The following is a 16944-nucleotide window of genomic DNA, read 5'->3' on the forward strand; positions in this document are numbered from 1 at the left end:
GTTAAGGTTTTAAATATGACTAATATCATTGATGATGATGTTGTCACCAATATTTTAGTTTTGACTTCATATAGAACTTAGTGTCAAATAAATAAGCTTTAATTTTCCATTTGATAGTAAATTGTGAGCAATTTAAATAAAGAAATCAGAGACTCCTACCTTGAAGAGAACTTGACACGGTTTGCACGATCCTGGTTGTAAGGCATAGAAGTAGATCTCTCTTGGACCTTAAAGAAACAATGCAATACTTCAGTAGAATACTTGAGCACAACTTATTTTGAGTTATTAATTATAGGAAGATTCCTTTCTTCATATACAGATATTTTCCTAAAAATCCAACTTATAAAATCTGATTTTTATAAATAGATCATGTTTTCATAATTACTTATAGTATAACATTAGAACTACTTAACCATAATTTCTGATGGTGTCCTTGAATTTTAGTATAATAACCGTTTCTAGAGATCAGTAATCAAACATCCTCATTTTATTATTGAGGAATCTGTAGCCCAGAGAGGGAAAATGAGTTTTCTAAGAATTTTACACCAAGTCAAAGAATATCTATAATCAGAATGTAAGTCTCCCAACTGCTAATTTAATGTTCTTTCTATGTTTTCATATTACTTTTTATATCAAGTCCAAACTTCTCATTCAGAATTTAAGTTCCAACTTCTCACTCACTCACTCTTTTAAGTTAACCCTGGATTTTCAACTTGTAACACACGCACATACACATCATTAAAATCTCTTGAGTCAAAAACGTCTCATCTTTTAGAAAGTATGTTTTATCACTTTACAATTTGACTGTAATGTCATAATCCGTGTTCCAAATAATTTTTCAATTCTAAATGAATTAATTTGGATTTTGTTAATTATTCATTCATCTAATACAACAAAACACTCAAGAAAGAGCTCATATAGTGAGCCAGCCTCCATCACTGGGACATATTTACTTTCTGCTAACATTAGTAGATAGGGCCATGCACTGTTGTCTTGCCTCATTTAGTTTTATATCACTAGGTTTCTACTCAAAATAGTTTTTAGCTACCCCAAAAAATAGGTCATTCTGACTATTCAAGAGGAAGTCACACCAGATTCTTTAGAAAGGAAAATTCAATGTGTTATTTTAAAAAAAAATCTAGCATTTTCATGCTGATCAAATCACTCTATAGTTTCTAGAAACTATACTAATCCTACTACCCTATTTTTTTCTCTATGTAGTGACTTATCAAGGTTGTCTTTACACTCCAAAAGACAGATAGTTAAGAAATGAAAAATGTTATCAATAATTCACATGTTTTGCTAATGAGTATTTCCAAATATAACCAGATGTTTGGCAGTATGCAGGACAGACATCTGACTGACTTTTTCCACTTTTGTTTCAAATAAGTGGCATCATATTGACCCAGTTTAGGCCTCCTCGTCCATGAAGCTGATCTCAGAAAGTTTATTGACACTAGTAAACCAGAGGCCAAAGCTACTCAGAAGAGATAAAGGCCAAAAATAAGAAAGGCTAATGCCTAATATGAATTGGCTGTATTTGGTCTGAAAAATGGAGAGAAGAAAATGATTAGTAAGAATAGCATATACTAAAGCAAATGATGTATTCCAAACCAATCAGATATAGCTCATTATATTTTCTGCTTAAGGTATCATGCTTAAGGTAATAATTATTATCTGAGAGTAAGAGAAAAGTCATCATTTAATAAGGCAGAGAGGGAGATGTATTACTTCTTGTGATTAAATAACACAATCCAGCTTACGTTCCTTCTGCCAGTGGTTAGTATTTATAAAGCAATACTCTGTTATTCACTTCAGAGGACTGTTAGTACCAGAAGGAACATATTTAGAAAGGATAATTGACCATGAAAGACATCATAGTAGACTACTGTGAAGCATCTTGAAAGAAGAAATATAGTGATCTGGGGCCGTTGTGCTGATTAAGAACAACAACGAGATTCCTGACCCACTATCAGTAAGGCGAGAATTTTTGAGTTCTTCACCCATCCACCAGTCGCCCTTAGTGGCCAAGAAATCTTTAGATGGATAGCTGTTAGGAATGCTAGCTACGATGATACTACCTTGTCCTCACAGGAATTGAAACTGCAACTCAGGCCTTGCCAATACCGTGTGCTAATTAGCTATTAATATAGTCATGAAAACAAAAGCCAACCTGGACACCAGGACTGACTTGGTTATTCCCATCAGTGTAAGAAAATAAACCACAGATTAAATGACCCAGACCCTGTCATAAACTACAGCCCAGAACAGATACGATCAAGGAAAAAGGGATGTGCAATTGTGTTACAAGCTGAACTACCCAAATTTTTCATGGGCAATATTTTTACTTAAAAGAAGACAAACTATGATTATTCAACTTGCGTATTTGGCAGGCATTTTATTTAAAATCAGTGAAATAAGCCTGTAAATTCAAGGAAAAAACTGATGTTATTTGTTAGCAATGATAAAATCGAGCTTTCAAGTGAAAATTAAAATTTTAAATTCATATCTGTCACCATGCACTTGACAGCTTATAAATATTCAATAATTTTTATGATGAAATTGACTGTGATATTAACAAATGCTGTTTCTTGATGTTGTATAATGAAATGTGTAAACATTTGGAAAGATCTACATACACAGTAAACTAATATTTTCCAACTGATCAATGCATGAAGATACAAAATCATGCATGAGCAAAACATCTATTCATAGCACACAATAGACCAATGGATTTTAATATTACTGAATATACAAAATTTCACTGATATGGTTTTAGATTTCACTTCTTTAGTTTTGGTGTATTATCAAAGCATATCCATGATTATCTGAAAAAGCTATGAAAATTCTCCCTTTCCAACCACTTATATGTGAGAAGCCATCCTTTACTCATATACTTCAACCTAAACAAAATATGGCAAGAGATTGAATGCAGAGGCAGATATGAGAATCCAGTTGTTTTCCATTAAGCAAGATGGAAAATAGTTATTTTTCATTAACAAACTCATAAATTTGTTTCTTATGTTAACATATAATAGTTTTATTACTTTTTAAATTAATAAATGTTTTAAATTTTTTTGGTTTTAATTTCTAAAACATTACATATTGAATGACACAATCTACATAAACAAAAGTTTTTTAGCGTTTTCAATGTTTAAGACCATAAACAGATCCTGAGACCAAAACATTTAAGAACCACTGCTCTAGGCACTTAATGTTACAGTAACTCATATTGAGAAACTTACCTCATTTCCTTTAGGATTTGGAATGTATGGCTGCAATGGTTCTATTTGGACTTCAGCCTGAATCGAATGAAATACTTCATCATTGTCTGATGATTCATCTTCTTTGTCCTTTGAAACAAAAAGGAAAATAAATATTTTAATTGTCGTTAAAATGCAAATGATAGGAGCAACTCCATCATCCTAATGTACAATTTAAAAGAATAAATTTCAAATATTAAAATTGATTTAAACCAGTAGCTTCTAATAGTTTTTGGTTTTGAATCCCTTTCAGAATCTGAGAAACGCTACAGATTCTCTGTAGGAAACTGCATATAGACACACATGTCTGCATTGACCACCTGTAGCTCATCTATTAGACCCAGCTTGAGAATCTCTGATCTAAAGCTTAATTCATAACCCCAAACTGTCACATTTAGTAAGTGGTTATAAGTACAAAGTTTGGGCCTCCTGTGCAATGGAAGATCTGTAATACAGCGGTGTAAATATTTATCTCTAATTGAGCCCTAGGAGTTTAGGAAAGTTTCTGTTTTTCCATTTAAACCAATCAATATTATTTCTTCAACTCAAAGAGAGTAATGAAAATGTGTTTTCTTTCCTTCTGGTGAGTTGAAGCACTCTTATAGGTCTCTAAACTCCAATAAATTTTCAGGTATTTCAAAAGACCTATGACTTAGACCTCAGCATCAATAATTTTCTATTCCTTCATGTTTTCTCTAAGAGTCACACATAAAGATATGAATGCCTGTACAAGATCGTAGGGTCATGGGATTGGTAACTATTATTTATTGACTTTTTCTTTCATTTTAGAATGGCTTCTCACATATATATTTATAATATTGAAAGATAGTAAGTATGTGCCATGCTACTCTTACTAAGTCTTGCAGGGATGCATGAAAGTCTTTTTCACAGATGCAAAACCCATCAGATCCAACTGTTACTAGGGCTCATTGAGAATAGTCGTTAGCATTTTAGATGCCCTAATTTCAGGCAAATATCACCATTCTAGACTCATACCTCCCTTTCTCTACCTGGTTTATTTTTCTTCCTATCTTCCAACGTTTTGGGGGATTAGACATCCATTTCCCTTTTTGAATCTTTCTTCTCTTGTTGTTTTTACCTTTTCTCATGTTAAACATGTCAGGGAAATAGCATTTGTTCAACTGGCTCAATGGACAGAAACCAAAAGACTCCCTTATCCAGACATTCAGAAAAGATTCCTTTATAATTACTACATTGATTATTATTAGATAAATGGATGTTGATACCAGGGATTACTTAGGATCCTTACAATGATTTCTTTTACATAAATGGATGCTGTGGAATATTAGAAAACAACTACTCTCCTAATCTTGTTGACCTCATTAACTCACTTATGAAGCCCACAAACTCTTCATTGTCAGATTAGATTTGTCAGATTGAATTCATCAACTCCAGCCAAATTCTACCCACTTATATTATAGAATTTTGAAAAAAATGTTTTATTGACTATTTCAAAATAAGACAAAGAGATCAATGTATTGCATCCCACAGTTCAAAGGAGTGCAGAGATGAATTGGTTACTTGTGTCATGTTCTATGTAGCCACTTCATTGATTAATTATGTAAAATGGGTGGAAAATTAGTAAGACAAGACATACATATGGTAACTATACACAAAATATTTTAGAAACTGTTTTTCCTTCTCATTTGAACCTTGATTTAAACATTCTGAAGTACAAAAATCAGTGCAATTCACTTAAATAGTACAGTTCAGTATTCTACGGGAAGAAAGAGTAAGTAAACTAACTTAGAAGTGAGAGGAACAAAATCAAATTTGTTTTTGTGTTTATTTTTAATGAGTTATATTTGAAATTTTGAACTAAGAAAGCAATTTTTAAAGATCTAGAATATTAATTTTAAATGTGTATAGGGTGTCCTTTACTGGTTAAGGGAATAATAGGTAGAAAATTAATAATTAAAGCTATATCTCTACAGATATTAAGCAATTACTTGGATCATTCAAGCAAATTTTTCTTTCTCAAATTTAGTCACAATTATCTGGGAATTTCAGGATAATTTATTTGAAGCACAAGTTATTTAGTTAATCTTCTCCGGGACACAAGGAATATTTATTTCATTTGGTTTTATGGAGGGAAAACATGAGTATAAACTAGCATATTTTCTCTGCATATACGACTCGGTAAAAATATCAGAAACTCTTACATTTGCAACTTGTCTCAATTCTTCCTCGTGCTGATTAAAGATATCCTCCCATCTGCGTTGGCGCCTTTGCCTGCGGGCTTCTAAATCTGAGAGCTCAAACTCTTCAGGTCTCTGTGATAACTTTGCCCGGAACCTCTTTGGTGATAGTCTTTTTGCCAATGCCTGCCTTAGACTAGAAACCTTTGATTTTTTCTTCCGTGCCTGTTCTGGTTGAGAGTAAAACATGTTTGATGACAGGTTTTCCATCAGGGTTTGCAGTGGACCAAGTGGCTTTGAGTTATGTGAGTTTGGTGCTCGAAGTAAGTCTTTTGATAGTCCCTCTATCAGTGCTTGAACTGAGCCAACTGCCTGCAGGGGGTCTGGTGCCCAGTCCTGTGCCTGAGGTGACCCTTCCATTTGCCCCTCTACCGGAATGAGCACCTGAGTATCTAAATGTAGTGGCAACAGCACATGGTGGTTCTGTGACAGTAGGGGCAGGAACACCTGGGCATGTACTCGTAATGACTCAGGTTCCCCTGTCTCAGTCTCTGCCTGCGTGGGCTCAGTAGCCTGTTCCTGTACCTCTGGCTGTTCAGGTACCCGGTTTTGCTCCAGCTGCTGTTCAGGTACCTGGTTTTGCCTCTGCTGTTGTTCAGGGGCCTGGCCCTGCCTTTGTTGTTGTTCAGGTACCTGATCTTGCCCCTGAAATTCCTCTGGTACCTGGTCCAGATCTTGCTGCTCTTCTGATGCTTGGGGCTGGGCCTGAGCCTGCTGCTCGTTGGGTACCTGGGCCTGTACTTGTAGAGGCCTAGGTGCCTTAACCTGAGCCTGTAGTGGCATGAGCATCCAGGCTGCCCTCCGTAGTCGTGGAGGTGCCTTAATCTGCATCTGTAGGGGCCTAGATGCTTTAGCCTTAACCTGAGCCGGTAGTGGCATGAACACCCGAGCTGCCCCTTGTAGTCGCTGAGGTGCCTGGGCTTGCCCCTGTAGAGGCCTAGGTGCATTGCCCCGAGCCTGTAGTGGCATGAACACCCTGGCTGCTCCCTGTAGATGCTGAAGTGCCTGGACCTGTGGCTCTTCTCGATCAGGTAACCACCTTGGCTGAGAAGGTTCTCCATGTAGGACTCTAAGTGGTCTGCATCTACTGCTGGTTGGCAGTCTCAGAAGCTCATGAGTACAAGAAGGTCCTCTAGAAATAAACATACAAATGATTGCCATACAATTAGAGTTGTCAGTGGAGTGAAGCTATTCAGGGGAAATGCTTTTATTTCTTTTATTTATGAACATTTTATGCAATAAAGATATTTTCAGTAAATCTTTCTTGAATCATTCCTGTAATGTCTGAAATATTCTTTGTATTACTAATATACTCAACATTAATGGTCTGATAATCTAATTGATCATTCTATTCCCATAAATTAAAGAATCTTTGAGTAGTAATAAAATTTTTTCCTCAACATTTCCACTCAGATCTCTTTTGAAAGTAGAGATCTGTTATTTGTTGTATCAGAAAAGATAAAGTTTTTCTGAGTCAAATACAACAGTATGGAATCAACTGTATTATGTGAATTGCTAACATGAAATTGTACATGTAATTTGTTTAACACACCTGAATCTTCTTATCGTGTACTGCTCCTTAATAGCTTCTTCTCTCTCAAAGATCAGAGGTATTCCTTTTTATTAAAGAGAAAAAATAATGCATAACAATCAGCCAAGATTAATGTAATCTACCTTAGTCAATTTGCACCCTCTAGTGTTCAGGACACCGAGTGAATTTACAAGGACAAAAAGAAGATAACCCTTCAAATCACACCTGGTTAGTGATGTAGACAATATTCTAGTTCCTAGGCCCACTTTTGCAGCATGGTGCAACTATCCCATACAGACTAATTTCTCTGGGCATAGGAAAGAAAATTTAGCAATCTGATTGCTGCAATTCTGAAGAGAAGGAATTGAGAAAGGCAAAGGGAGAAAGAGAAAAGAGAAACTCCAGATAGTTGGTGAGCATGGCTTATAAGTATGTGGTCTAGATATAAGAACTTCATGGCTTGGGCCCACACTTATCTTTGGTCTTTTCAATGAAGATCTTTGGAATTAAGGACCAAGATCTTTGGTCCTTTCAATTAAAAGGTAAAAATTTAAATTCTGGGCTTTACACTTAACACACTGAAAATGTTCAGCTTTCCTGTCAGCTGTGCTGTACTGAAATATAGAAGCTTACAAACAGAAGAGTTTTCTTTTGAATTTTCTATATTAAAGTGTTTAGGGCAACACTATTTACATCTTCCATGTAATCTCCATATAAACGTGACTTTTCTTTCAGGTAACATTCTGGAAATCTTGCAAGTCTGGAAATTAGCAAATTCTCAAGTAGATGTGAGGTCTTCCCGCACCCATTTGAGACTGGCTGCTTATGTGATGGTGGTCCAATGAATTCTCCATTATAGTTAAATAAATTAATTCCTGCTGCTTCTCACTCCAAAACAGGATATATATAGTTATGCAGATGGAAGAAGCTCCACTGCAATCAATCCTGTAGCTAATCTGAGAATGCCTGGTATCTTTTTCAGATATATTTTCCCCCTTTTCCATTTCATCACCACTCTCAACCCAGCCTATGGTGCCCCAAATTAAATGTGGAATATGCCATACAACCTATAAAGTTAGAACTTCCTAAGTAGTTTTCTCTGGATTTGATGAAAATCCATCCTGCCATTTTTGGCATTAATATATAGAAGCTTACTTTTACTTGTATAAATTAGTTCCTTTAATTACATCTTATAGTGGGAGATTAGCCATAAAACAAACTTTGTATGGTATATAGACATTACTTCAAAATTAACAGTCAATAAATTGTTAATTACAAATCTGTTTATCTCACTGGAGTTAATTAAAATATTAGCCGAAAAAGAACAGGATATAGATTTTGTTATCTTTTTATTTATTTTATTTCTTTAGTTATGAGTTTTCCTAAAATAAATTTGGTACATCACAAAATTCTCTTTGAGAGTGTCAAGGTCTTTGTAAATATGAACACTTGCCAGTTGTAACTGGCAATGATTTATAATCTTAGGTATGTAGATGATCAGGCAAGAGATAATAAATTAAGTGCACATGGCATATTAATGGAAAAACTAAATATCAAAGGCCTCAGAATTTTTACTTTCAATCTAATTCTTAAAACAAATATTATTTTTCTGAAAAAAATAAATGAATAAATTCTACTCTCATCTGAATATTCATTCCAGTAAATGAAAGTTCACATATTCTACCTTTTTTCTGTCTCTTTTTAATGATTCCAGTAAGATGCTTCTTTAATGACTCAACAACATGTCCTTCATTTTTTATGTTCCAAACAAATGGGTGATGAAGCATGTTTGCAGACGTAGGACGAAATAGGAAATTTTTTATCATGCACTTTTCCATGAAGTTGTGGAATTTGCGGGACCTAAAAGAAATGAATCAAAGAGATAAAGAACATTCTCAGGCCTGCCACACCTCCTCCTGCACCCACATGCCACTCCGAAGGTCATATTTTTGGAGAGAGTTGCCTCTAGCTATAATTGTCTTTTCAGTTGGTAAATATTCTACAGCTTGACAATATACATTGTACAGTAACACTAATCAAACCTCAGAAGAGGCCAGAGTCAAGGGCATTTTCTACCCAAATAATAGCAGAAACTTCAGTGAGTACAGAAGTATTTACAAGGTAAAATGTCAGATGGTGGGATGGCAATTATGTGGTTAATGGGATATATGTAGACCATGAGACTAGATGGGTCAGCCACAGCAGTCATTCGTTGAAGCCTGAATATTTCACTTGACCAAATGCACTTTGAGCTACAGAGATGTAGATGTAATGATCCAAAAAAGGGTGCTAGTAGCACCGGGACTAACTAATTAAATGGCCCATGAAAACAGATGTGGCCAGAAAGCCTGAATCTGTGGGAAGGGTTAAAATGAATCACAGGAAGAATGTCAGCAATCAAAGCATAGTCACCGTTTCTACTAGGGCAAGCAACAAATACTAAGAATAAGCAAGAGCTTCAGATACTAGATCAAAAAGCTTCAGTGAGAAGGGTCCCAAGTTTAGTTGGCCTATAGCACCCTGGGAGAACAAGTCCTCTTCTCTAGGTCTGTGGATATTTAGTTTAATGGGCCAAACAAGTGGGCTGTATGTCACAATCACTGACTGCCAGTCTAGGCACAGTGAGAAACTTCACAAATGGTTTCAATTGGTCTGTCCCATTACTGGAGAAACACTGAATATGCCCTTAATGCCAGGACAGTAATATCACCATAATATATTATGGAGGGCATTACTTATTTCTAGGTAGCTAGCTAGCTCTTAACTAAAACTAGTCATTTATACCCCCCACTTAGGGTATTGGCTTTTAGGAAATATTGTCCAACAAGGACATTGAAGCAGGACTGACCAAATAAATTAAAACTTCTTTGCTACATAAAAGTGTCAAGTTAATGTGTTTAGGAGATAAAGTCATTCATCTTTACCATCCACTGGATTTGACTTTGGGAGCAGATTCCCGCAAAATAACAAAGAGGGCTTCCAAGGGCTGAAGGTTACACAGGGCTGCAAAGCAAAATAGATAAGTTTAGAATTAGAATGAATAAGAAGGGTGATTACAGAGCACACTCCTCATTCCAGAGGGGATTCTCAGTGTTCTTTCACATATCATGTTGAATAGACACTAAAGAATAAATAGATACAAAAGAATGTAGTTAAAGGAAAAGCTCATTTTAATGCAAACAGTATATTATATAAGATCCTAAAGCCTCACTATTGCCAGGTGTGACAAATCAATAATAAATTACATAAGATAAAAATTTAAAAATGTGTGATTGATGATTTATATCCAGAGAAGTAAACAAAAAGTGGGGACAAGCACTCTTGTGTGTTTTTGTATTGCAGGTATCTAGAGTTGTAAAGTTGCAATATGCAATCATAGGCTAAAAAAAGTCAACCAGACTAGTAGCTAAGCACAATAATATATAAAGCATGATTTAGTAGTCTAAAAAGGTGAGAAGAATCTGTTTTGAAAGCTGACAGTCCTAGGAAAAGAGGTAGATACAGTGTAATAATTGTTAAGAACACATCCTCTAGCGTAAGATCACCTGTGTTCAAATCCTAGCTTTTCCTTTGTGACTTTGGGCAAACTACTTAACTTATCTGTGCCTCAGTTTCTTCATCTGAAAAACAGAAAATATATCAAGAATTCCTTCAAAGGGTTTCTGTGAGGATTAAATGGCAACCTACATGTAAAAGTGTCTGGCACAGAGTAAGAACTTAATTAGCTATTGACTTTATAATCAAGATTTTAACTATCTGGCACTTCAAGTCTGTGACAAATTACTGGACTTTCATTCTCTTTTTCAGACATACAGCCATACAAAGAAAAGCCTATTCCAATATGTCCTATATAAATTCATTACCTCATTGGTTTGGGAATTCTGGGCTTTTCTATAAGCGTTTAAATATGTGTCTCACTTCACTTACTTCCTCTTGTGTTTTGATTAAAGAAGGCTGGCAGTGCAAAAATCTCCAAAGGAGAGCCATAGTGTAAATTTCATCTAACTCTATAAGTGTGTCATTCATGTGAGGACAGTTTGATATTAATGACCCTTTAGAGTCATCCTTCTTCTCCCATAAGACATCTCCAGAAAAACTACAATGCCAAACTGGCCTCTTATAGTGGTAGAAAAAAACTTCCCAGGATAATTTCATTAGAGTGATATAAAGGCAATTGTTCAAAGGTCAAGCTTTTTGTTTCAATTACATAGGTGTAAATTAATAGAAGGTCGGGTTTATAATTGAGGGCAGAATTAGCCCCAAGATCAAAAGATCAGGATCGTATTTGACTCACTTCATTCCTTTACTGCGTCCAATCAGTCAACAGTTTCTGTCCTTTAAACATATTGTGAATTTGTACAATATTAAGCAGTTGTCATTTATTAACATCTGAGCATCATTCAGTCAACAAAAAACATCTTCAGAAGTCAAGAGTTAGGGTAAGTTTACGATTAGGTAAGTTTTCATTAAGAGAAAGGAGAAATCCACAAAGGAATGGAGGATAGGGTGGGTACAAGAGCTATGTCAAACAGCAATTGTGGAGGTTTCCTATACGGTCTAATTTTAGGAATGCTGATAAATGCCCCCTTCACCCCATATTTCCAACATTGCCTAAACTTTCACCATCGGAGGTTCATTCCTTTGAAATAGCAAACTTCCTTTAAAAACACAGCTTTTGATGGGTTGGAACCATTAAACTGGGGGTAGTTTGAATTAGTTTAAATAGTGTGGTTTACTCCTACAATATGTTGATATCTGAAGGAATCTTCTCAGTAATGAAGGAATGGGTCTCCTGATGAGACAGGGGTAAATTTGAGTCATGAGACACTCAGGTAAAGATTGATCTGGAGGTGTAAGGGAGGGACACTGCAAGGAATAGAAGTGGGACTATAAACAAGCATGGCTGACAATATTAAAAATAATCTCTACAACACCAAAGAGAATGCTAAAATAGAGAAAGATATGGTTCAGATTAAGGTAAATGGCTGGTATAGATCCTTGACAAGGAGGGAGAGTCGGAGTAAACTGTCAGCCCTATCCTGCTTCTCCACCAGGCAACAATTCACTTTTCCATAGAGTAGAGAAACTAAGAACCACACCTATTCAATATTATCCGGCCTATGATATTCTGATGTTTGAATAACTACCAGCAATGGTCTCGCCTTGGGGTAAAGGTCTCCACATTAAGTTTGGATTCCTATCCAGAACCCAAAGGCTTAAGAAGCTCCTAGTGTGCAATGGGTCAGATCTTCTCTCCTGTGAGATTGCTTACAGCACCCTTCCAGCGAGAAGTTATTCTCCCTCTCTTTTTACTTCTCTGGGAGAGCCTCACCAAAGATAGATGGGAATTTTGTTATCTGGACCTCAGAGGAAATTATCATATAACTGTCACTTTGGAAGGACATCCCCTCTGAGATGATAATTTTCATAACCTGGAGGAATTCTGCAGTTAAATCGATGACAATTATTTCTATCTAAAGTGAATACTCCAGGCAATAAAGGAGGCTGGTGAAAGACAAATGTTTTAGCAGCGCAGCCATTTCAAGTTGCTCATGACCAAAGTTGCACCATTCCAATTACTTATCCAGGCATGCTGGTTCTATTTGCTCTCGTTGTGAGTTAAGAATCTCCTGGTCCTCAACTGTCTTTTGCAAGAAGTTTGCCATTTGTGTACCGTGTAAAACTCCCTTTCTGCATTTTTTCTGTGAGTTTCCTCATTACCCCTTTTTTCTCCCCTGATTTAACATTTTAGAATGAAAAAGTGAAACAAAAAAGGTGAACCAAGAAGTACAAATCTGCAAAACGTAGATAGGTAGTTTTTTGTAAAGAAATGGTGAGGAACACCCAAAAACAATAGAAAAAATATACTACTTGATGCAGTCATGCATTCTAACCAAATATATGCATCAATATGCATATGAAATACCATATCATGCATTTAAAGAGAATGAGACAGACAGAGCAAGAGAGCAAGAGAGAAGCAGCAGTAGCTGCTGCTACTCAATCTAACATAATCTAAGCATGTTACACAAAGAGAAATAATCAAGAGTTAATGAGGAATAATATTCATCTTCCTAGTCTTGTTTCAATTTTATACATGTGGCATATACAATTTTTTTCCATCATTTATTTTTTACTCACTCCACATAGGTACTCTGCAGTTTTTTGGGCACTAGAAGAGAGGCAGCAGCAACCTGATCTCCACATCTGTCTCAGCTTTAATCGAAACCTCTTCTGTGATATTCCAAGGGACACCAGGAATTCTTAACAATTACATTACCACTATTTCTACTCCTTGAAATTACTCCCATTGGCCTTGAAAAACAGTGCTAAGATAGTCCAAGCTTAAAGATTGGTGGGTGGACATTGTGCAGACAGAGCGTACAGGAATATGGGAACCTATAGGATCTGCTTGGATAGAGGAAAGCAAAGCAATTAGCCGCCCCACACACTCCAGGCATTTCTCTCACTTCTCATCTAACAATACCAGGGACGTGTTTATCATTTATATCTTTGGATTTATGTATTAAGGATAGCAAATATGCTCTGCTTACGGGGTCATACATTAGATGGTGATCATTCATTTATACCCAAGTTAACATTCCATTTTTACTTTCCTACCAGAAAGCAGTATCCTGAGAGAACAGGATGCTGACAAGTCATTTAAATGATGATGAGGAAGGAAATGATGAAGAGGAAATGGAGGCTTCTGAGCAATCAAGGGCATTGGAGTGACTAAAAGGAACAAGGAAGGCACCAAAGGTGAGCTGGACTGACTCCAAAGAAAAAAAAAAAAAAGCTTACTTCCCAATATTGTTGAGGATTGGCTCATTTTCAATGAACCACTGGAGGATTTTCTCAACTGTCATGTCTAAAGTAGTAGCGGTGTGTGACTGAAAATATTCTAGAACCTAAATATTCCACCAGTCAATATATACTGGAATGCATTTAGATTCTGGTTAGTCAGGACTGTCAGGACCAAATACCATTGAGGCTAAATTGAAACAACACTCCATCAGCCTAAAATAAGATATCATAAGAGAGAAAAGCACAAACTTTTTTTTTTTTTTTTTGTGAGGAGATCAGCCCTGTGCTAACATCCGCCAATCCTCCTCTTTTTTTGCTGAGGAAGACGGCCCTGGGCTAACATCTGTGCCCATCTTCCTCCACTTTATATGGGACGCCGCCACAGCATGGCTTGCCAAGCAGTGCGTCGGTGCGCGCCCGGGATCCGAACCAGCGAACCCCGGGCCGCTGCAGCGGAGCGCGCACACCCAACCGCTTGCGCCACCGGGCCGGCCCCAAGCACAAACTTTTTTAATAGACATATCTGGCCATTCTGACTAGAGCACTTGGTAATCACTGAAAAGGCCACCACTTATAGTTTGGCACATAGTGTGGCACCTGTGTGGCCAGTACAAGCTGACTACTGGTATAAGTGGCAGATTTGTACAGCATGTTTCCCTAACTTTTTTTTTTTTTTTCAAGACCAGAGATTTTATTTTATTTTTTTTTTTTTTTTTTTATTTTTTTTTTAATTTTTTGTTTATTGCAGTAACATTGGTTTATAACATTGTAAAAACTTCAGGTGTACATCATTGTACTTCTATTTCTGCATGGACTACATCATATTCACCACCAAAATACTAATTACAACCCATCACCACACACATGTACCGAATTATCCCTTTCACCCCCCTCCCTACCCCCTTCCCCTCTGGTAACCACCAATCCAATCTCTGTCCCTATGTGTTTGTTTATTGTTGTTATTATCTACTACTTAATGAAGGAAATCCCTAACTTTTAACAAATATCATTTTTACTCACGAGGAGCCCCTTCAGCCATTTCAATAGCAGTGATTCCCACGGACCACACATCACTCTGCAAAGCAAAAGATGATAAAAATTGTCACCTAAAAATGGGAAACTGATAGTATTTAGAATCCCAAAACACTCTTTGGATGATGGAGGAGTCAATGCCAGAGACATTTGATGGGTTTTCTATAATAAAGCTTCATTATAGACTGACATCATAGGAAGATGTTATCTGAGCTTGTGACAAGCCAGTACCGCACTACGCAACAGATTGATATGGGATGGGGTTCAGTGTAAGGAAAATTCATCTTGGATGTACAGTCATGCATTGCTTAATGACGGGGATACTTTCTGAGAAACACACCGTTAGGCGATTTCTTTGTTGTGCAAGCATCATAGAATGTACTTACACAGACCTAGATGGTATAGTCTACTACACACATAGGCTATATGGTACTAATCTTACAGGACCACTGTTGTCTATGCAGTCTGTCATTGACTGAAATATCGTTATGTGGTGCATGACTGTTTTGCTATTGTTACCTTAACTGAAATACCAAAAGGAACATGCTGTAAAGAAGTCCTATTACATAAACCTACTAGCTGTGCGATCTTAGGTAAATGATTTAACTCTCTGTACTTTGATTTCACCCTATGTAAAATGGAGATAATAATGGTATCCACCTCATAGGACTGGTATGAGTATTAAATGAAATAACATATAGAAAAGCACTTTCAGCAGTTCCTTAAATAGAGTAAATTGAAGATAGAATTATTGTAAGTCTAGGAAATTGTATTCTAAGGGGCTCTAGGAAATTATCCTCACTACTATTAACTGTACCTTGTTTTTAGAATGTAGAAATGGCACAGGGCTAGAGGTACATTGACTGGCTGGATGACTCATAAACAAGCTAATTGAATTCTTAGAACCCCAGTTTATAGATCTCCTAGCTTCAAAGGGTTGTTGCGTTGGTCTAAGATCAAGCTTTCTTTCAGTTACTTGGGGCTAAAAATTAAAAACAAATAATTAATATGGGTGAAAGTCTTTGGAAGACTGCAAAAAATTATACAGCTATAAAACATTATTTTTACAGTAAGCCACTAAAAGAACGTTATGCTTCCATAGTCTCCATAGCTTCTAATAGTGCTGGACTATAACAAGCTCTCAATAGATCTGCTTGCAGATCAAGCAGAGGGCATTTAAGGGAAAGGGAAAAGAGATGAAACTTGCATTAATCAACTTCAAGCATCGAGTCCTAGGTCCCACACAACGAAACCACAATGAATTGTTTGGATGACTTATGATGTGGAGAGGGAGTGTGGTTTTTCCAGTCTATAGCAAATGGAGAGGTTTCTTTCCACATCAGCTTTTTGAAATGTGTACATAGATGTATATTGTCCAAACTGCAGCTTCAGTGGAAATTTTAATAAATAGCATGAATTGTTACTTAATTTGTCTATTCCACTGATTTTCTGTGGTTTGGAGGTGAACCATGCCAAGGATTTTCTCCATTATCCTGAGTAATCAAATTATTTTTTTCTTTTTGGAGCTAAGTTACTGTGGGGATTAATAATTGGCTTTACATCTATCCATTTTTAAGTTTACAAAGCCCTCTGCCCCTGGAAGTTAAATTTCCATATAAAGACACATAATATAATATTTTTACCGAGAAGTCGCAAGCAATATGAACTAGACATTCTTCTTCAAATATGGATAACTCCCAATGGTCTACTTTGTCTACATTTTTAGAAAATATTATTTTTATGAATATAATCAAACCACATATAGGAATAGCAGCTAGTATTTGCTTTTAGACTTTAATATGAAAGGAGGAGCTGCCTGTTTTTTATTCTTTTATCATTTAAAAATAAACATTAGTCACAAGTCCTTTCCAAATTTTGATTCCCACTATCAGAATCTTCACACTTACTCTGTAATCATAGGAGCGTCTTGGGTCTTCATCACAGTCAATCACCTCAGGTGCCATCCAGTATGGTGTCCCGATGAAGCTATTTCTCCTCCCATTAATTCTGCTCACCTGGGCACTTACTCCAAAATCCACTGCAAAATTCAGCATATGTCAAAATAATTAATCAGTAACAAAAAGGTCAATAA

At 36.3% G+C, this 16944-nt stretch overlaps 1 protein-coding gene across 3 annotated transcripts in view; it reads right to left on the bottom strand.

The window, feature by feature from the left end:
- NRK (Nik related kinase) overlaps window positions 1-16944 on the bottom strand; it is a 134779-nt gene that overhangs the window by 40353 nt on the left and 77482 nt on the right. For all 3 annotated transcript variants that reach the window (XM_087427318.1, XM_087427319.1, XM_087427317.1), the window contains exons 7-14: window positions 16760-16890; window positions 14841-14895; window positions 9938-10016; window positions 8698-8873; window positions 7035-7098; window positions 5447-6614; window positions 3246-3353; window positions 160-227 (exon numbers count right to left, since the gene is read on the bottom strand). In XM_087427318.1, coding sequence (XP_087283444.1) covers window positions 160-227; window positions 3246-3353; window positions 5447-6614; window positions 7035-7098; window positions 8698-8873; window positions 9938-10016; window positions 14841-14895; window positions 16760-16890 — 1849 coding nt within the window. The remainder of the gene's footprint in view (window positions 1-159; window positions 228-3245; window positions 3354-5446; window positions 6615-7034; window positions 7099-8697; window positions 8874-9937; window positions 10017-14840; window positions 14896-16759; window positions 16891-16944) is intronic.

Source organism: Ceratotherium simum, chromosome X (assembly GCF_057802395.1).
Source record: "Ceratotherium simum simum isolate JZ-2026a chromosome X, ASM5780239v1, whole genome shotgun sequence".
In the NCBI taxonomy this organism is placed as follows: domain Eukaryota; kingdom Metazoa; phylum Chordata; class Mammalia; order Perissodactyla; family Rhinocerotidae; genus Ceratotherium; species Ceratotherium simum.